The 22,007-nt window shown below is 48.3% G+C and overlaps 1 protein-coding gene across 1 annotated transcript in view; it reads right to left on the bottom strand.

Moving 5' to 3' along the window:
- Positions 1-22,007, bottom strand: part of EIF3K (eukaryotic translation initiation factor 3 subunit K) — a 103,268-nt gene that overhangs the window by 49,837 nt on the left and 31,424 nt on the right. The window contains exons 2-4 of the mRNA XM_078661106.1: positions 9,107-9,205; positions 5,395-5,515; positions 4,712-4,786 (exon numbers count right to left, since the gene is read on the bottom strand). Coding sequence (XP_078517232.1) covers positions 4,712-4,786; positions 5,395-5,515; positions 9,107-9,205 — 295 coding nt within the window. The remainder of the gene's footprint in view (positions 1-4,711; positions 4,787-5,394; positions 5,516-9,106; positions 9,206-22,007) is intronic.

Here is a 22,007-nt window from a genome sequence, read left to right as displayed (position 1 = left end):
CGGCATCCACGGTCCGCCGCCTGGGCACCGGTTGACACGGTGGCGAGGTTGGTGGCAGGGTCGCCTGCGTAAGTCTTTGGAGGGTAAAGTGTCCCTAGCTCCAGAGTTACGCGCAAAGTGGCCACCTTTTCCTAGCGGAAGGGCATTGCCCGCTCCTGCCGGTCGTGCCGAGACACTTTGGCGCGGTTGGGCCGCAACGTAGATCCTCGACATGGCGGAGGAGGCGTAAGCCACTGGCACGGTCGTTCCCCTGAGTTTGCCTAACTGGGCTCAGAGAGTGTTCCTTTTTGGGGGACGCTACCTGCTCCCTGTCCACCCTCGGCGGAGGTCTTTGCTTAATAAGCTGGACCCGAAGTTTCTTGCCTTGGCTTCTTTGGAAGCGGGGTCGGTGGCGCAAGGCGGCCTTCTTTGGGGAGCTTTTCCTTGTTGTATTCGACCATGCAGGGCAGCAGGCCACCGGTAGGGGGCGAGGCTCCGGCAGGGGCCGGTGCCAGACCTCCGCGAACTTCGGTGATTTTTTACCCCACGAGAGGCCAACGCTTGGCGGTCGAGGCTACCGCTAGACGCCTGGACCCAACAGTCCCCACGGTAAGTGTCCTGTCTTCGGACCGGGTCCTCGGGGCGGGCAGGCTCGCGGCCTTTTATGGGGAAGGGGCGTCGCTTCCTACGGGCGCCTGGGTTCGCGAACCGTGCGGGGTTTCCGCATAGCCGCCTGCTACCAGCCTTTTTCAGGCTTCGGGCCCACGGCCGATGGTGCTTCCGAGCCCGGCGCGCGCTTGATAGACGGGGAGGTCTCGGAGTTACTCCGGAAGGGGGCCATCCGCCTATCAACGCGGCATCCCGATGTTTTTCTCAGTAATAAGCTGGACAAGACGGATGGCGGCGTTCCTCCAGTTTTGCTGGAACTGTGTGTTCGGGTTTCGCCTCCCTTCCCTTCGGTATTTTCCTCGGCCCTTAGGGCTTCACGAAATGTGCTCCACCCGGTGGTGGAGTTCCTGCGGGGACAAGGTATTCGGATGATCGCTTACCTTGCCGACGTCCTTTTGATGGCCCAGTGTTCCAAGGACTCTGGCTGGTCCCTTCAACAAGAGGTTCTGTTTCTCCGGAGACGGGTTTTTCGTCCTCAACGAATCCAAGTCGTTTCTGGTTCCGTTTCAGGACATCGTGTTCCTAAGTTTGTCATAGGCTCTGTCGGGGCCTCTCTCAGTCTTCCCTCGAGGGAGATAGCTAGGATCAAACATACGCTACGGCAGACGGTTTCGAGGGATCGGACTCCTGTTGTCCGCCGTTCCGGCGATTTTTTCCCAGGGCCGTTACACTACAGAGCGCTCCGGCGCCTCCGGGCCCGACACCTCCGACGGAGCATGTCCTACGACCTGATGCGCCCTTTCGGAGGGCGTGACGGTGGTGGTGGCCTTGTGGCTCTCCCGTATGGCGGCTAGGTGTGGCCGGGCGGCCTTCGGGTCGGTCCCGGATTTAGTGATGGTCTCCGATGCCGGCAGGTCGGGTTGGGGGTACCCGCTGCGGGGAGTTCTCCACAGGCGGCGCTGGTCCTCCGACGACCAAGGTTACATATAAACTGTTTGGGGCTCTTCGCAGGGTCTTTTGCGATCCGAGGTTGCGCCAAGGATTCTGTGTAGCCCTGCACCCCTTTGGTGATGGGCTACGTCTCGGCTGTCTGATACGTCGATCACCTGGGTGTACCTCGCCCCGAGCTCTGGCGGGTTTGGCAAGGGAGTTCTGGGACTGTTGCCTTGCACGTCACATATCGGTGGCGGCAGTCTCCTTGCGGGTCCGAGGCGCTCAGGTGGCGGACTGGCTCTCCCGCTGCATAGAGGTTGCCAGTCGGCGGTTGCTGGACATCCCAGTTTTTTTTCCAATGGCTGAGTACCCGGTGTGGTATGTTTTTCGTGGGATCTGTTTTGCGTCCTGGCTGTGCCACCACCTCCCAAGATTTTTCGGTTGGAGGCCGGATTCTCTGGCAGTTGCCATGGATGTTTTTCCCCCAGGATTGGGGTAGGGGGCCGCCTTGGCGTTCCCTCCGTTCTCAATGGTGGTGAGACGGCGACTCAGGTTCACCGTCAGGACGTAGAGATGGTGTTGATTACACCGCTCTGGGGGTCTCAAGTCTGGTTTGACGATTTTTCTGGTCTTTTCTTGGGTTTTTCCAATCCTATTCCCCCTATTTTTTTCCTCATCTCTTGCTCGATCCAGATTCGGGAGCCACATTCCCTTGTCACACAGGGCTCTCTCCGCCTCATGGCACGGAGGCTTTCTGGAGACGTTGGTCGCTCCCGGGCCTTTCGGGATCGGCTGGGGATCCGCTATCCACAGCCTGGGTCGACAGTACGGCGAATCGGTACAAACCTGCTTGGCTTAAGTGGCTGTGTTGGTGGGTTCGGAAGGACTTGGATCCCGTGGTCGCTTCCCTCGTTTCAGTTTTGGATTTTAGCCGAATTGGCCACTACACGCCTGGCTAATCAGGACGATTGCTGCTATGCGTCCCGCATTCTTAACGGGACACCGACCTGGGGAAGGTTCTCCAGTGGGGGGGGACACCCTTTCGTTTACTGGCCCTTGCGAGGCGTTCGTCTCTCTTTAACCCCGGTGCCTCGGTATTCGGTTCATTGGGACGTCATTGTGGTCTTGCACCTACTTTGTCCAGGCAAGCTACAGCTTGTTTATCTTTAATGGAACTTTCAGCTACGTTGGCTGTGCTTTTGTGTTTGGTTTCTTGCCAAGCGTGTGTCGGATGTGTGCGCCTTGGTCATTTCGGCGCGGGTCTTTTTCCCCTGACGGGGGTCACTTTTGTAGTGGGACGTCGCACAAGGTCGGCGTCACGTACTATTTCGTACCCAGCCTTTGTGGACTCGCCCAAGTTGTGTGTCGTACAGTCTTTGCAGGCTTATGAAATATGACGTTGGACATCTGCCCTCTGGGCTAACTACAGTTGCTAATTGCCCTGCAAAAACCACACAGAGCTGTCTCTCCCCCCACTCTTGCGGGTGGGTGCGTTGGGTCATGCGAGAAGCAGGCATTGCTACTATATGTTTGGAGCTCACTCAGCCAGGGAGGCCATGGCTTCTAAGGCGTTCAGTGGGAGCTCGTTTAGAGGATTTGATGCGCACAGCTGCTTGGTCCTCGGATTCCACGTTTACAAGGTTTTCCTTTAAACCGGTGGTGGATTTGGCTCATTTTGTGGTGAGTAAGCTTTGAACTAGCATAATCCGAAGCCTCCGGTCCTGACATAGAATCGAAATTTGCCTAGCTTATGTAACGGTAAGTTTCAATTCTATTAAGGACACGGAGGCGAGGATTATCCCACCCTGGAGTTCGGCGTTGCGAACCCACCCGTATCTCAGTAAGTAAACTGTTTTCCATTTTTGCGTGGTGCATGTTCTAATGCCAGTCTTGATGATGTTCTCAACTCGCGTGCTGTCAGTTATGTTTTCGGTGCTTCTCTTACGTTGTCGTTTTTTTCCGCTAGGAAATGACGGCTCCGAACAGGACCAATGAGGAGTGTGCGTAACCAGCGCGAAGAAAGAGGAAGAAGGTTGAGAGGGGACTGGCTTTAGTACCTGGACTGTACATAATAGAAGGACTAATGTTGGAAGGCTCATGGGAGCTGTAGTTTGTTCTGGATTCACAAACTTTAAAGCTGTTCGTTTCCAAGTTTTTCCTGCAGTTTGGACATGGATTTTGAGCTTTTCTAAGGCTGCTGTGTTTTTCCTAATTATAATAAAGCGAAGGAAGAATAGCATAATCCTCGCCTCCGTGTCCTTAATAGAATTGAAACTTACCGTTACATAAGCTAGGCAAATTTCGATTCTCCTTGAAACATTCAGATTCCACAACTGTACCATAAAATATTTTTCACCCACCCAAAGGCAAGCAAAAAGCAGACCAACATCCTTTGCACTGGTCACAAAATAGCCAATTAACAGTGTGCGTCATCATGGCATTGCTCTGTAAAGTCAGTCAGTAAAAGTGTTCTAAAGCCACAGAGAGGTAGCAGGAGGGGCATTGAAAAATAAATATTCATTTAAACAAACAGGTGAAAAAAATTCCACAGCGAACATGAGACAGTCACTGAATGTTGCAGTGTAAACGTTACAATGATGTAGACCATAACCTCGAGGGCTGCAAATGTTCAGGGACTCAGTGCCAATTTACTTAATGAGGCACAACTGAAGACAGGTTTACTGGAGCACAATAGCACTTCAATGATCTCAACATATGTGATACCACAAGATATCAGTCTCTGTGAAAAAGAAGATATCTGTAATTGTACTCTGTAGAGTACACATGGAAGTGTAGGATATAAAGAGGTTGTGGCAGTATCAGGGCAAAATATTGCAAGAAGTGAGGCTCACCTTTGTGTCAGGTTGGCATGCCATCATGGGTATCAATGTTACATGGACTTTCATTTATACTAGTACATTAATCATTGATTGGGGTCTTGCGAGCTTGGGGTATGAAATGGAGACTGGGGTGAAGATGTAGACCATCAAGGAAGGGAAGGCATCAAGAAAAAGTAGCACTTACTCAGCCTCAAACTAATGAGCAAATCAAAATGTATAGGTAGCAGACCTGGCAAACAAACGGTGTCTGCTAGCCATAGAACAAAAGGGAGACACATTCAGACTGAATGCAGAATCAAATATAAAGTTACTAATGAAAAGGTTAAGTCTAGTTTGCTATGAATACACACCCAAAACGATTGGAAATGGCAGGTCTCCAGAAGATCCCCAAGGTACAAGATCTGTCTGATTGGCCTTTCTTCTTGCTAAAATAAAGATTAGGTCAAAGGAAAAATACAAGAATATGTATCGAAGACAAACCATTCTCACCAAAAGAGGCTGCAATCCCCTGCCACCTTCACTCACTGCCATTCTTGTTTTTTTCAGTAATCTCCAGCCTTCTCCCCAACAGCACCTGCCTTTTGCTAAAGATTCTTTTGTCAAAGTTGTTTGAGGGGGAATTATCAGCCAATCGAGGGTTTGCAACTTTCCTCCTCTGGTGGAATTGACTTCTTGCGGGACATTTTAATCTTGGCAACGTTATTAATTTCACAAACTTGGTGAAGTTAAAAATTTTTAAAAAATGGCAAAACAGGTGGAAGTTAAATTGCCCAACTCTGCAAAGGGTGAAATAAGTCTGTGTGCCAGCTCACTGTGCTATCTTCAGCTAGCCTAGACTTCATGCAGCTTTATACTCCAAGCATCCCACCAATCTCCCCAAGATCATTAAGCCACATAGAGTAATCTGTTCAGTGGTGAATTCAACAATGACAATAGACACCAGATTATGTGCCAATGTTCTTTTGTGGGAACGCACATTATTCATTAGTGTTCCACCATCCACCAGGACAAACAAAATATAATAGAAGGATACATGTGCCTGATCGATCATACACTTGCAGAGCGTAAAGTCAGTGTGAGGGAGGTTTGTCAAAGCTTTCAATAGGATCTGGGCCGTTACAGACGTCTGGAAGTAAGCAGGGTTGAACTGATACCTGGAACAGATAAAGAGTAAAAGTAAGGAGACTGAAAATATGGGGCACTGCTCAGATTTTGCATTCGCTAACCTAGAGTTTGAGAATACCAGGACATATAGTCTAGAACACAATTTTTACAAGGCAATGCACAAAATAGTGACCAGGTCATTAGGAGACAAAATACATTTGGTGCCCAACACCTGCTCAAAGATTCCTCATTTAACTGCATGAAGCAGGGGAAAAATAAGGCTAAGTCGATGTTTGCAATTCACATCGCGACATGCAGTGACAATAGATGATCTAGCCAAAAATTATACGTCTATCTTACACATTTATGCTCCTCGCTGTTACAGTTAAGTACAGAATTGTATAACTATCCAGCATATTGTCACCTTTGAATAGTTGCCGAACAGTAAAGCAGACTTTTCTTCAGCAGGGCATTGCTATGTGTGTTTATAATCCAATAAAGAAAAGTGAATCCACATAACAGTGATCAGCAATCAAGTATGTGTTTTCATTAAACCAATTTTTTATTAGACCAACCTGTCAATAGAAAGCCAAATAATTTCTGACAGATGATCCACATGTTAAATGTTTACAGCTGACAATCTACACCACTGAAAAACTAGCATCTGTGTTCAGATCAGTTTATTAAAAAAAAGTATATTGAGTCACCACAATTCGTTACAAAAGCACGTTCACAGCATATTGAGCAATTCAACATGCTAAACTTAATGCTATAACCAAGGCACTCATTTTAAATAAATAGCTGTGTGGTACATTCAAGTAACATTACAGACTCTGTGTGTGCAATTAGCGTGTGACAAGTTGTTATAACATAAATTAGCCTATGGGCGCGAGGAAAAATATGAAGTTGGTGACCTTAGGTTTAATGAGAGGTGTAATAAATGTGTGAGAGTATATATATTAAATATATAATATATAAAATATATTCTTAGGTAGCTTATCACCGGAATGGGGGAAAAGTCATTCTCAGCTAAGACTCATTGATCTGTTACTGGCTGTAGCATTTCAACAGATTCCAAACATTGGAAAGACTCTTCCAAATTGTCCTATCTAACATGGTGGTATGCCATAATCACCGCTTAGATACAGCTCTAGTCCACCCTATCTCTTTAAGTTATGAAACGACTACACCTCTGGTCCCCCCTCACACACTTTTTAAATACAGCAGCAAAACGCACTTCCTCCCCCGAGCCCTCAATACAAAAGGTTACCAAGCCTCCCTGACTTCCTACTGTTTACTAGTATATAATTCTGATTATTTTGTTAATCCCTATTGCACTCCTTTAATGATGTATTGTGGACATGTACTGCTATTTGCAATATTCATGAACCTATGAATGTTTTCATCTCATCTGCTATGTTACACTTTTATTGCCTTGTTTTTTTTTATATTAACAGTATTCTTTCATGCCTTTATGCATTGATAAATAACTGTTTGTACGAAGTATTGTTTTCACAACAATTTTAATTCTTTAATAAACCTTCACTTGAACTTAAAAAAATTACAAAAAAATTTAAAAAGTATATTGGCCTTAACTTGGTCTACAAATTGGTATTTTATTTAGCAACACAATCATCATAAAAACGTAAAACAGAAATCTATATTAATGATCATAACATTACTTATCAAGAAGAATACAAAAATTTAGAATTCATGAAATACATTCTAAAAAACGCGTTAAGTCACCCCCAGTTGCTGACTCCAGTACGAATTTCAGTGCTTCCGGTGCAGATCTTAGGCATTAGAGAACATTGTTTTAAATTATTTTTATACAGATTAGTCGAGTAGTTGGACATACGAACATAACGTGAGATGAGTAGGACAACTAGATTAAAAAGCTTACAAACACATTCACTATTTTCCATTCCTTGCCAAGCCCCCTTACTATATCATGCAGCAGACTGTTACTACAGAGATCAAAATAAAACTTTCTTAAACAATTTTAAGTGTGGTTGTACACACTTGAATGAACAAAGTACTACACAATACAATTTTTCAGAGATACAACATGCTGATATAACAACTTACTTAAACAATTTCAAGGTTTTGAATAAATCGCAGTTTTAAAGCCTTATCAATTGTAATTACAAAGTGGCTAGTGCGAATGTGAAGCGTTGACGGGACGACAGAAAGGTTAAGGACTAGCAGTATAATGAACTAGAAACGGCAATGTCTGTTGCATGTTGCCATTTTTCAGATCCTCCCATCTCTTATAGGCCACGAAAACATGCTGCAGTTCAGACATTGATTACTCAAAGCAGAGAATACAATGCTTCTAATGGGGACATATGTTTCTTTTAGACTGCAGATTAAAATGCGTCTGGGTAATGCAGCAAACAATTGCAGATTGGGTTATTACAAGAGTTCCATAACTGAATGTCTTATGAAGGCTTATTATTTAGCATATTTGTCAAAAGGTGGTTTAATGTACATACATTAGGCAACATTTTTTATTGTATAAGTGGCTAGAGCAGGACTGCCTGTAGACAATAGACTCTTTGCTGGCTCTCAATTAAGGACTGTTCCCCAAACCCCATTATATTGGGCCCTTCCTTCAACCCCCTGCCCCCTAACCATTTGAAGGAATATTTTGAAAAAACGATCACTAATTCAACTATAAAGATGTTGTTCTTAGTATAAACAAGCGTAACAGCCCGGTCGGATAATGTGCTTGGTGCATGCATCATTGTGTAACCTGAAGTTAAGAAGTTTGAATTCTGGGAGACCAACTGCACCTTTCATTCTTCTGACTGCCTCTTGTGCATCTTATCACAGAAGGCTGGTATAAACACTGGGTCTTATGAGTCTTCTATTCAATTGCAGAACACAATGCAACATCAGTCTACTGAAAGTAAATGAAGATCCCCAGCCACAAAGCATTTGGATTCAGACACCCAATTTATACAGGCACATGGCTTCGATTTAGATCTGCAAGAATGGATCTTGCAGTTGTACACACATTTAGTCTTCTGCAATATCATTCAATGATCTTGTCATGATGCAGGGGAGTAAAGCCCACAATAAGTGTAAGGAGAGGACGTTTCAAGATGTTGTTATCCTTGAACATTTTTGAAAGTCCACAAAAATGTGAGGTTGTGGCCATTCATACATCCCTTTCCCATCCTGGAAATGTCCAGAGATGTGTGCATGTCAAGGGCAGGAGTAAGCACCTTTCTAGGATGGAAAGGGGAACGGAACACCCTCATACAGCTTGTCAGCGAAGGGTATTTTTCCCCGGAGCAGAAAAAAAAGTGCCATGGCTCAGAAACTTTGGCATTCCACAATGTGGACTTGTAATATGGTGCACAATTTCACACTGGGGAAATATGAACAGAAAAAAAAATTACATTATTTTCCCAGAATTACGCCTGTAAACCGCACTGCTTAAAATAAAAAATAAAACCTCTGGAAAGTATTTTAAATAGGAAAAAAGTGGTATGTCTGTACAAATCTAGAGTAACTGCAAGAAGATTTGCAAATCTTTTTGTGGATCAGGTCAGTGTTTGCAGGACCAAGTCAGTTACTACGCTATAACAAATTCAACTGAACAAACATTATCGGTTTGAGTAGATAAGACTTACAGCTTGAGTACTGCTAGATTGGCTTCTAGATCATAGGCATTTTCTTTGGCCTGGGTTTCCACATAACGCTCCAGAGTTGCCAGATTTTCAGGATTATACCTAGCAAAGAAAAAGAACCAAAAACAAACATTTGTCCATGTGATGACCATGCTCAGTAAAGGTAAGATTTCACATCTCTAATGTTAAACTTGACCGTATAAAGGGAACCTAAATGTCAAAAAAAGTTGCAGAGAGCAATACCATTTTGATTCATTCACATTAATCCCAAACCGTATAAAGTAAAGAGAAAGGAAAAAATTCAATGACACCATGCAAACCTTCCCCTGCCACCCGCCCCACCCAAACATCAGTTACAATCCATCTTGCCTATTACTAAACACAGGACTCACTACATAATACTTCACCCAAAGTTAATACACTGTTCAAAATGTCTTGGTGCCTGTCCAAAATGTTATGCGATGAAAACAAAAAGTAATCACCTTGTAACGAACCATGGTAAAAAGACAAACTGAAAAACCGATAAAGTCTCACTTTAACCTAAAAGCAAGATGAAAAGTGATAAAATATGCCCCCCTTGTTGAAACTGGCGCAAGTGATCTAGGTTAGTGGGCAGACGCATTTGGTGCAGAGACTCTCCGCAACTAGCAGGTTAAAATCCCTGGATGATAGAAGTGGATCGACTCACATTCTTTGTGCACCAAACCCACCTGACTGCGCGTCATCCCACATTGTAACCATCATAGATCCCTATGGATATATTACAACTGTCCAATAAAATTAATCAGAGCTCATAGTCAAAAAGATGCTTTTTTCTCCAATAATTTTCTTGAGCAACAATTTAAACAAGCATTTACAATGCAATGGTTTCGCCTCTGGAAAAGTTAGAGCTATTGGCATTGTAAATGCCAAAATTTGTATTTATGTGTTGGTTTTGAAAACAGATAAATAAATGGCATTGTCATTTACATTGCCATTAGCTTAATCTCTCGCAAATGTGAGACCTATTGTACCCTACGGACGAGCTCAGCAGACAGCAATTACTACCACACACACACACCCAGAGCCAGCCACACACACCCAGAGCCAGCCACACACACACACACACACACCCAGAGCCAGCCACACACACAGCCACACACACACACACACAGCCACACACACACCCATAGCCACACACACACACACACACCCAGAGCCACACACACACACCCACCCAGGGCCACACACACACCCAGAGCCACACACACACACACACCCAGAGCCACACACACCCAGAGCCACACACACACACACACACACACAGAGCCACACACACAGAGCCACACACACACCCAGAGCCACACACACACACACACCCAGAGCCACACACACACACACCCCCAGAGCCACACACACACCCCCAGAGCCACACACACACCCAGAGCCACACACACACACACACAGAGCCACACACACACACAGCCACACACACACACAGAGCCACACACACACACAGAGCCACACACACCCACCCAGAGCCACACACACACCCAGAGCCACACACACACACCCAGAGCCACACACACACACCCCCAGAGCCACACACACACCCAGAGCCACACACACACACACAGAGCCACACACACACACAGCCACACACACACACAGAGCCACACACACACACACACACAGAGCCACACACACCCACCCAGAGCCACACACACACCCAGAGCCACACACACACCCAGAGCCACACGCACACCCAGAGCCACACACACACCCAGAGCCACACACACACACCCAGAGCCACACACACACACCCAGAGCCACACACACACACCCAGAGCCACACACACACACCCAGAGCCACACACACACACACCCAGAGACACACACACACACACCCAGAGACACACACACACACCCAGAGCCACACACACACACCCAGAGCCACACACACACACTGTGAGAAGTTGGCCTGATGTGCAGTGTTCACTATTCTAGTGATCACTATATATCAGTCCAAACAACCCTTATTGATGATTGGTTGTAAGTCAACCTTATAGACCAGCTATCCTAGTAGCATGGATACGAGCAGTCTAAGGCTAAGACTCTAGAGGGCGTGTTAAGCCAGCTGTTTTACCATCACATTACCCCTTGAACACCCAGTGAAAGGACACCACACAAGTGTTATGAAAATAAACAGTGTATTTATTAGAATCACAACAACCCTGTACTCTTTATGAGGACAGGGTGCTAGGCACACAACAAAACTCTTACGAAAATACTTAAGTTAGCACGTTATACACAAATGCCCGAGGGGCACGAAAAACCATATACTCTAAAAGTGGAATGCGAAATTACTAGCAGGTAAGTACAGTACTAATAGGCTTTGGAATCGCTAGGACTTGACTATAGAATCATTAGATTACTTCTAGGAGACCTAGGGGACTCGGGTGCAGAGTGTGCACTCTCACGCGGGATGCGGGACAAAGTCTATGGAAGCTAGTAAAGGCAAAGTTTAGTGTTCACGGGCGAACCCGACCTGGTAGGAAGAAAACGACAGTGGATCCTGACCCTAGGATAGTGAGGCTATGCTGGGACACCAAAGTGCCAAAGTTACCTAGCCCAGGGGCTGCAGCTGCATAGGTCTGAAAAGACGTCGGGGATCTCGTTGCCGGACCAGGAGCCTGGAAGAAGGAAGTTGCTGGCAGGCGACCAGTGAAGAAAAGTTCGATGGATCCAAGCCTGGATCAAGGAAGAAGAAAACCTGAAAGCAGAGGGGACCAAGTTCTTGAATCACTAGCCAGTGATTAAGTGGGCACCAGGATGGCACCGGGCGAAGTCACCGCAGTCAGGTGAGTGGGCGCTGCTGGGCTCTGCAGTCTCTCGGACCAGGAGGCGTTGTCGGCGACCAGGATGGAGGTGCGAGCTGTCCCACGAAGGTTCTTGCTGTCGACGTCGCTGGACCCAGGATTGGGCAACAAGTCTTGGCAAATGCAAGGCCCACGCGGTGGACCTAAAATGGCGTCTTAGCCGGACCAGGAGGGTCCAGGGTACTTCTCCGATGGAGGGAAGCAAGGGCCAGTCTGGAGCAACCAGACCAGCAGCAGTGTTGTCGTCGGGCGTCGTTCGGAAGGCCACAAGCCAGCGGGCTAGTAGCCAAACAACGCGGTGAGCAGCAAAAAGCAGAAGGGCCCCACGCCGATCGTGGAGATGCTAAGGGGCTGCTCTTCGGTGCTGGAGCTGCTCAGGGTGGGGGCTTCTCGGACCCCAAAGCACTCACCAGGAAATTGCTCGGTGGGCTTGCTGTGCAGAAGTCGTGCAGTCTTGGCGATGGCTGGTCCCTCGAGGTCTCGTCGCACCCACGGTTCTCAGCTGTGCTGTAGAGGTGGGTAGAGGTCAGAGGTGCCAGGGAAGCCGGGTCTCGTCGAGCTGGGCAGTCGGATTCCGGAGGAAGGACGTGCAGCAGACCGCAGTGTTCTTAGATGGTGCCTGCGGATGCAGGGTGACTACTCCTTAGCCACAAGGGAGAATCTTGAGGAAGAAATCGTGAAGTCCTTTCGTGGAAAGTGGTATCTTGATTCCAAAGATGATCTGATTTGGAAGGGGGCCAGTTCCTACCTTTATCCTGTAAAAAGGGGCTGGCACGCGACTAAGTCCTGCCCTAGGGGTGGGACCAGGAGGGGGGTGGTTACACCCACTTCCTTGGCGGGCTTTTCCCCAGCACAGGGTCTGGAGTGACCCTGGAACTGGTTCCAGCCAGCCTATGCACAGTGAGCACCGGGGTGCCACGTGCAGTCACCTTCCTCTAAAGCCCTGCCTACCTACAATACACAAAACCCTGTCTGGGACGGTGCTGGCACCGCCCCTGGCAGGAAACCCTTTGTCCTTACCTCCTGCTCTGGGAGGACTCCCAGCAGCAGGAGGGCAGACTTGTGTCTCGGTGGCAGCATCCATTTTGTGGAGCTGAGGCTCTGTTGGACTTTAACCGGGGTTAGGGGTTACATACATGTCGTGTCCCTCTAGAAGGGTGGAATGCTAACCCCGTCGCCAGAATTGGCGAGGGGTTAGTATTCCAATTCGTATGACACCTTACTCGACATGTTTTGATAAAGCGATACCAGAGTTGGCATATAACCGCGAGGATTATAATGCACTTAAGAGTATATGGTATGCGATATCATGGAAACGGCTAAGGGATGGATCCCGAAAGCCGCAGACAGGCTCAGCTCATGCCAGAGCACCATCTCACACGATTCCAAGCACTCTGCCTTCAGGATTGTCAAGGCCTGCCATAGGAGTGACTGATAGGAGATCTGTGTGTCCATTTTAGGGTTAGATATAGGTATACTATATCTAAAGCAAAGGGTGATTACACCACCTTGCCCCAGCTGTCGTGCAGCCAGTTGTGTCAGATTTGGATGGCCAGCCAGGGGTGGCATAATACATGCTGCAGCCCCTGGTAGGCCCTGGGTACACCTATGCCCTGGGTACCTAAGGTACACTGTACAGGGACTGATAAGGTGACTCAGTATCCAATTAGATATGTACCTAGGGTACATGGAATCCATTTTACAGAGAGAGCAGTAGGCCTGGGGTCCTGAATAGCAGGGCCCCAGGTCAACTAAGTCAGAAAACCAGCAAAACACCAGGCAAAAAGTTGGGGGCAACCATAGTCAGGGATCTACCTTCCTACATAACCCCCCCCCCCCCCCAAACGAAAGGAGATAAGGCTAGCCTTGCCAGGTAAGCCTATATTGCCTGAGTGGCCATATAAGGAAGTACCAGCACTGGCATGGTTACCCCCTATCTCATGGTCCACTAAGCAATCCCTCACCCTAAGGGTGTCTGAGGGTCTCCACCATAGGGAATCTTTACCTGTGGTGTGTTTTGGCAAAGTAAAAGGCTGGTGCTGAAATGGAGTACTGAAGTGAGGCTCCACTAATTTTGGGCTCAGCTTCCTCCAATCATTTTCCACCATAGAGGCCTTTCTTCCCAGGACTGAGTTGTTTTGGGCTCTCAGGGTCAACCTCTGGCTACCTACAGCTGGAGGTTGGGTCCCTCTGTTTGGCTTACTGGAGGGACAGGTCAGGTCTGGGGCCCTCAGGTCCCAAGTTTGGCTGTGCCCAACAGTGTCCATCTGTGGGAGGTCCCTAACTAATTTTAAGGGGGATCCCTCAGGAGTATGTTTTATTTTCACTTGGCTAGGACTACTAGCTTCAGTGCCCTTAATCTGCTGATTGGGAAATTCTTTTGGACAGGGGGCCCCTTGGGGTCCAACACTGGCCTCCCTGACCTCTACAGCCCTGGGCTGACTGAGGCAGGGTAGAGAGGGGCAGGTTACCTGCTCCAGACTGGGTCCCACCTTGGAAGGGTCCACTGACATCAGGGGCTCTGCCAGGCTAGGCCTGACTACCTCTGTGGCAGTTTCTTCACAAGGGGTCAGATCAGTTCCCTGAGGAGGCTGATCCTTTCCTAAAGTCTGGTGGGAGGGAGATTTCTCTTCCTCCTCAATGCTCTCTGTCTGAGTGGAGTGATCCATAGTTTCAGGCTTCACAACACTATCATCTGTCTGAGTTTGAGCTGTGGCCATCACAACTCTCCCAACCTTTTCAGGAGGGGGCTCAGTTTGGGTGTGGGCTGTTACCATGACAGCCTTGACAACCTGTTCTGGGAAGGAAGTTGTCTGAGATTGGGTTGTGACTGGCACAACCCTCCTGACCTGTTCAGGGAGGACATCTTGGACTGGGGCTGTGGCTATCACTGCCCCACTAACCTTACCATGGGTATTTACCATTTTAGAATGGGTTTCTTGCTCTACTTCAGCCCAGGCTGAGAGCTCCAAATCATTCCCCAGTAGGCAATCTACAGGCAAGTTTGGTGACACTGCCACTCTCTTGTGGCCAGTGACACCTCCCCAGCTGAGATTGACCACTGCCATGGGATGATCTCTCTGTACTCCATCAATATTGGTCACCTGGTATGTGGCACCAGGTAAAAGTTGCCTTGAGGGGACTAGACTCTCAGTCACCATAGTGATGCTAGCCCCTGTATCTCTATAGGCCTCAACTTTTATACCATTGATGAGGGGCTCCTGTCTGTACTTGCCCAAAGTGTTGGGACAAGTTGTGAAGTTGGCAAACCCCATGCCAGTCTCACAGACAAGAGTATCTAAGTTTGGGGACCTGGTTAGGCCAGAGTCCCCAGGAACTCCCAAAGTAAATGCACCCAAATTCTTGGGGGCACTCCCACCACCTGGGGGATTACTATTAGTAGTAACAGGAGGCTTGGGAATGTTACTTGGGGGTATGTTCTCCTTATTGTTATTCTTTGGGCAACTGCTGTCAGTTTTCAAATGACCCACCTGTTTACAGGGATAACAATAAGGTTTCTTCTGGTTGTTGGAAGGATTCTGGGACCCACCCCCCTCAGAGGATTTTTGGGGCCCTGATGTGGTTTGATCTGTAGATTTATTCCCACCCTTCTCTTGAGGCTTGGTTGATTCCTTTTTCTGGTCACCACCTTGGTTCTTGGGCCTAATCCTGGTTCTGACCCATTTGTCTGCCCTCTTACCCAATTCTTGTGGAGAGGTCAGATCAGAGTCTACCAGGTGCTGGTGTAATAACTGGTTCTGACAATTATTTAAGACTTGCTCTCTCATAATTAGATTATACAATCCCTTGAAATCAGTAACCTTACTGCCCAGTAGCCAGCCTTCCAAAGCCTTAGTGGCACAATCAACAAAGTCAGACCAGTCCTGAGACTGAGTTTTCTGGGTGTCTCTGAACAGCAACCTGTACTGCTCAGTGGTTAAGCCAAACCCATCAACCAGTGCATTTTTCAGGACCTGGTAATCATTAGCATCCTCCACTCTTGTAGTGAGGAGCTTATCTCTACCTTTACCATCAAAGGAGAGCCACAGTATAGCTGCCCACTGACTCTGGGGAATGCACTGCACAGTGCAGGCCCTCTCCAGAGCAGCCATCCATTTCTGGATATCATCCCCTTGCTTAAAGGGGGGCACTATCTTAGTCAGGTGTTTAGTATCTAAACCCTTCTCTCTATCTCTTGGGAGATTGCTGCCACCAGTGGGAGCTAGCCCACTCATCTTCTGCTCTCTAGCAAATGCAAGCTTTTCTTTGGCCAGGGCAAGTTCTTCCCTTTCAATCCTCAGTCTAGCTTGTCTCATCCTTGCTTCATGCTCTCTTCTCTGAGGGGAAGTCAATCTCCTCTGGGGAGAGTTCCTTCTCCCCTGAGAAGAGGCATTAGAGTGCAGAGATCTAATGGAGTCCCTAGAAGGAGATCTATCTCTCCTAACTCCAAGGTTAGGCCTCATTAGGGTCAGTACTGGGGGTCCCCCAGATCCTTCCCCAAGTAGGTCTAAGTTGGCCCTAGTTAGCCTTCTGACTACCTCAAGACCTTTGTCTACCTCATCCCCAGAGAGTTCCTCTTGATCCTCCTCCTCAACTGCAGTAGCAGTGTTGGGGAGGTCTGGATCCCCAGAGGTTCCCTCTAAGGCTGGCATATTCTCATGTAACTGAGAAATCTTTCTGGCATCATATGTCTCTAAGAGACCTATCAGAAAGGGAATGGTGGGGTTAGACCCCTGCTTCAGTTTCCTGGAGGTACAGACTTGTCTCATCTCCTGGAAACTGAGAGCTGCATATCTGGAAGTGACCTGTGGAGGGTCAACACTGACCAGGGGAGTCTCAGTAGATTCTCCCTGGGTAGACATGCTTTTCTAGTGAGGTGTAAGTGGTGCACTTACCTACACTATGTGTTTGCCTACTGATCCCTTGCTAGAGTTGTAGTGTAGGGTGTGCTAGGCCCTAGGAGCTACAACAGCTGGTTCAGTAGAACTCAGAGTATTCTAAGCTAAGTTATATGTACCTTTAGTACTTATGTGATCTTTCACAAGATATTCTTAGGGCATGTGTGGTAAAACAACAGCAAGCTCAAATCCCAACCGCTGCCACCAATGTGAGAAGTTGGCCTGATGTGCAGTGTTCACTATTCTAGTGATCACTATATATCAGTCCAAACAACCCTTATTGATGATTGGTTGTAAGTTAACCTTATAGACCAGCTATCCTAGTAGCATGGATACGAGCAGTCTAATGCTAAGACTCTAGAGGGCGTGTTAAGCCAGCTGTTTTACCATCACATTACCCCTTGAACACCCAGTGAAAGGACACCACACAAGTGTTATGAAAATAAACAGTGTATTTATTAGAATCACAACAACCCTGTACTCTTTATGAGGACAGGGTGCTAGGCACACAACAAAACTCTTACGAAAATACTTAAGTTAGCACGTTATACACAAATGCCCGAGGGGCACGAAAAACCATATACTCTAAAAGTGGAATGCGAAATTACTAGCAGGTAAGTACAGTACTAATAGGCTTTGGAATCGCTAGGACTTGACTATAGAATCGTTAGATTACTTCTAGGAGACCTAGGGGACTCGGGTGCAGAGTGTGCACTCTCACGCGGGATGCGGGACAAAGTCTATGGAAGCTAGTAAAGGCAAAGTTTAGTGTTCACGGGCGAACCCGACCTGGTAGGAAGAAAACGACAGTGGATCCTGACCCTAGGATAGTGAGGCTATGCTGGGACACCGAAGTGCCGAAGTTACCTAGCCCAGGGGCTGCAGCTGCATAGGTCTGAAAAGACGTCGGGGATCTCGTTGCCAGACCAGGAGCCTGGAAGAAGGAAGTTGCTGGCAGGCGACCAGTGAAGAAAAGTTCGATGGATCCAAGCCTGGATCAAGGAAGAAGAAAACCTGAAAGCAGAGGGGACCAAGTTCTTGAATCACTAGCCAGTGATTAAGTGGGCACCAGGATGGCACCGGGCGAAGTCACCGCAGTCAGGTGAGTGGGCGCTGCTGGGCTCTGCAGTCTCTCGGACCAGGAGGCGTTGTCGGCGACCAGGATGGAGGTGCGAGCTGTCCCACGAAGGTTCTTGCTGTCGACGTCGCTGGACCCAGGATTGGGCAACAAGTCTTGGCAAATGCAAGGCCCACGCGGTGGACCTAAAATGGCGTCTTAGCCGGACCAGGAGGGTCCAGGGTACTTCTCCGATGGAGGGAAGCAAGGGCCAGTCTGGAGCAACCAGACCAGCAGCAGTGTTGTCGTCGGGCGTCGTTCGGAAGGCCACAAGCCAGCGGGCTAGTAGCCAAACAACGCGGTGAGCAGCAAAAAGCAGAAGGGCCCCACGCCGATCGTGGAGATGCTGGGGGGCTGCTCTTCGGTGCTGGAGCTGCTCAGGGTGGGGGCTTCTCGGACCCCAAAGCACTCACCAGGAAATTGCTCGGTGGGCTTGCTGTGCAGAAGTCGTGCAGTCTTGGCGATGGCCGGTCCCTCGAGGTCTCGTCGCACCCACGGTTCTCAGCTGTGCTGTAGAGGTGGGTAGAGGTCAGAGGTGCCAGGGAAGCCGGGTCTCGTCGAGCTGGGCAGTCGGATTCCGGAGGAAGGACGTGCAGCAGACCGCAGTGTTCTTAGATGGTGCCTGCGGATGCAGGGTGACTACTCCTTAGCCACAAGGGAGAATCTTGAGGAAGAAATCGTGAAGTCCTTTCGTGGAAAGTGGTATCTTGATTCCAAAGATGATCTGATTTGGAAGGGGGCCAGTTCCTACCTTTATCCTGTAAAAAGGGGCTGGCACGCGACTAAGTCCTGCCCTAGGGGTGGGACCAGGAGGGGGGTGGTTACACCCACTTCCTTGGCGGGCTTTTCCCCAGCACAGGGTCTGGAGTGACCCTGGAACTGGTTCCAGCCAGCCTATGCACAGTGAGCACCGGGGTGCCACGTGCAGTCACCTTCCTCTAAAGCCCTGCCTACCTACAATACACAAAACCCTGTCTGGGACGGTGCTGGCACCGCCCCTGGCAGGAAACCCTTTGTCCTTACCTCCTGCTCTGGGAGGACTCCCAGCAGCAGGAGGGCAGACTTGTGTCTCGGTGGCAGCATCCATTTTGTGGAGCTGAGGCTCTGTTGGACTTTAACCGGGGTTAGGGGTTACATACATGTCGTGTCCCTCTAGAAGGGTGGAATGCTAACCCCGTCGCCAGAATTGGCGAGGGGTTAGTATTCCAATTCGTATGACACCTTACTCGACATGTTTTGATAAAGCGATACCAGAGTTGGCATATAACCGCGAGGATTATAATGCACTTAAGAGTATATGGTATGCGATATCATGGAAACGGCTACGGGATGGATCCCGAAAGCCGCAGACAGGCTCAGCTCATGCCAGAGCACCATCTCACACGATTCCAAGCACTCTGCCTTCAGGATTGTCAAGGCCTGCCATAGGAGTGACTGATAGGAGATCTGTGTGTCCATTTTAGGGTTAGATATAGGTATACTATATCTAAAGCAAAGGGTGATTACACCACCTTGCCCCAGCTGTCGTGCAGCCAGTTGTGTCAGATTTGGATGGCCAGCCAGGGGTGGCATAATACATGCTGCAGCCCCTGGTAGGCCCTGGGTACACCTATGCCCTGGGTACCTAAGGTACACTGTACAGGGACTGATAAGGTGACTCAGTATCCAATTAGATATGTACCTAGGGTACATGGAATCCATTTTACAGAGAGAGCAGTAGGCCTGGGGTCCTGAATAGCAGGGCCCCAGGTCAACTAAGTCAGAAAACCAGCAAAACACCAGGCAAAAAGTTGGGGGCAACCATAGTCAGGGATCTACCTTCCTACACACACCCTGAGCCACACACACACCCAGAGCCACACCCACTCAGAGCCACACCCACACCCACCCAGAGCCACACACACACTCAGCAGAGCAAGCACAGCGAGGGGGCAGGGAAGCAAGCACAGCGAGGGGGCAGGGAACTAAAAGTAAAATACTAAAAATAAAATATTCCATGTCGCAATTAAAGTTACCATCACCCAGTCACTGGTTAATGACTGTAAAAACATCATCATCACCTATATACCGAAGGGAGGAGTAAAGAACCTCAGGATTCCACAAACAATTTTGCTGCACCTCTTCAGTGGGTGATTAGGAATGCAGAAATGGGAAAGAGACCTTCAAGCATTGGTACCAAAGAATCTTGTTAAATTAGAGGCTTTGTACTATCTCAAATCATAAAGACTTGCATGCTCGGGGCTAAAGTTACTTGTTCATTAAGACATACCTTATCTTTTCTGAAACCATACTTTACAAACCTTTTGTGGTAGTGCAGCCCTCCCTGTTCCGCGACTGTTGTTTCTGAGCTGTTTAGCTCCAGAAAGAGCTTCTTGACAACCTTTCATCCTCCTTTACCTAGATTCGGGTTATCTGTGATATTACCCACAATTAACAGGCTCCCATAGAGCCTCTGATGGCCTTTCCTGAAGTAAACTCTTCATATGATAACAGGTGTATCATCAGAGTGTACGGCGCCCGGGTGTTTATTGTTAACTATCCTCATTTCGTGGACCTCTGAAGAAAGAAAAACGGACTGTCCCCTCTAGGGTTTGAACCTGTGGCCATGGGTCAAACACACACCCCTCCGGTGGATGCATCAGTCCTCGGAGCCTCCAGCCCATGCACTTTCGTCTTTTGATGAGGTCTCGAGCTTGTCAGTTCGTGCTCCTAAGAAGACGAAGAGAGATGGATACAATGTGGTGTGTTTACCTTCACAGATACTTTTCTGTGGTTTTGTGTGTTATTTTTCGTTTCTTTGCACTCCGGCCTCCTTTCCACCGGTAAAATTTTTGACACGTGTTGTTGCAGACGGGCCTGGCGGGCAGCGCCTCGCTTTCCTCTCTTACCCCGTTCCTGACTTGCTGCTCTGTGATGTGCTGGCTGCGGGTGCAGCTGACAAGCACAATGCTGTCCCTGCTGCAGGACATTGGGCCCTGCTCCAGTGCTGCGTCGCAGCCACGAATCGTGGTTCAAGTAGGGCTAGTTGTAGAAATGTAAATACGAGGCTGTGAGTAACATTCGCATATGGACGTCCTGCCCCAGTGCAGTCACTTAACATTAGCCCCCTCAGTGCGGGAGGGAGGGGGGTGTCTCCCTCGAGGGCTGAAGCCGGCAGCACGCCCCGCTACAGGGCACAGCTAGTTTACTTGACTTACGAGGGTGAGGTGGCTTTGGGTGGTGTCTTTCCCGCGGAGCCCCTTCAACCTCCAATGAGTGCAATTATCCCCAGCTGTTGACTTTGAATTAGTGGTTTGGTTTTTAAAGGCATTTTAGGCAATTCCACTACCTTGGAGCGGGTTACCCTAGCAAGTCACGTTACACTGCAACCCAACTCTGAACGCTCCGATGGCTAATGGGCTACTTTCAAATTTGACCCGGCTCTCACATAAATGCCTTTTTTATGACATGGCTAGAGGAACTTTAGTGCCGTAGGAGGAACTAACTACTCGACGACCATTTCAAGCCACCCCTCCTGTTCACACTCGGAAACATCTTTTCAGTATACAAAAGCTACATTTGTGCTTCCTTTAACTTGACTGAGAGTGGCCGTAGGCGGTTATAATATTGTAGTCGAAGTGTGCATCTCATTACAATGTTATTGAGATGGTTAGAAATTCTGAATACAGGCTCGGGCGCTTGTGACACACTGTGGTGCTGTGAATATACACAGACTGTTTAATACTAAACACAGCCAGCGCAGCATTTTGGATGTGATTTTGTGATGCGGACCCACGTTACCGCATCCGCAGTCCTGTGAATTAGTAACTTAACCAAATGTGCTTAATTACAAAAAAAAATCACATTTTTTTTTTTTTTTTTTTTTTAAGGAAACCGGTCATGACGCGGATTTCAAAATTAAAACTGGGGTTTACCTAGAGCTCAAGGCGGAAATGGTCAAGCGATTTGTTTAAATGTTGACTCGTAGCGGGAGTCGTAGCTACGGCGGGGCCCGTGGAAGCTGGGCCAGCCTGCTTGTTTGCAACCCCGCC

The sequence above is a fragment of the Lissotriton helveticus genome, chromosome 9 (assembly GCF_964261635.1).
Source record: "Lissotriton helveticus chromosome 9, aLisHel1.1, whole genome shotgun sequence".
In the NCBI taxonomy this organism is placed as follows: domain Eukaryota; kingdom Metazoa; phylum Chordata; class Amphibia; order Caudata; family Salamandridae; genus Lissotriton; species Lissotriton helveticus.
The sequence above is the reverse complement of the archived record's forward strand: the minus strand, read 5'-3'. Positions and strand labels throughout refer to the sequence as shown.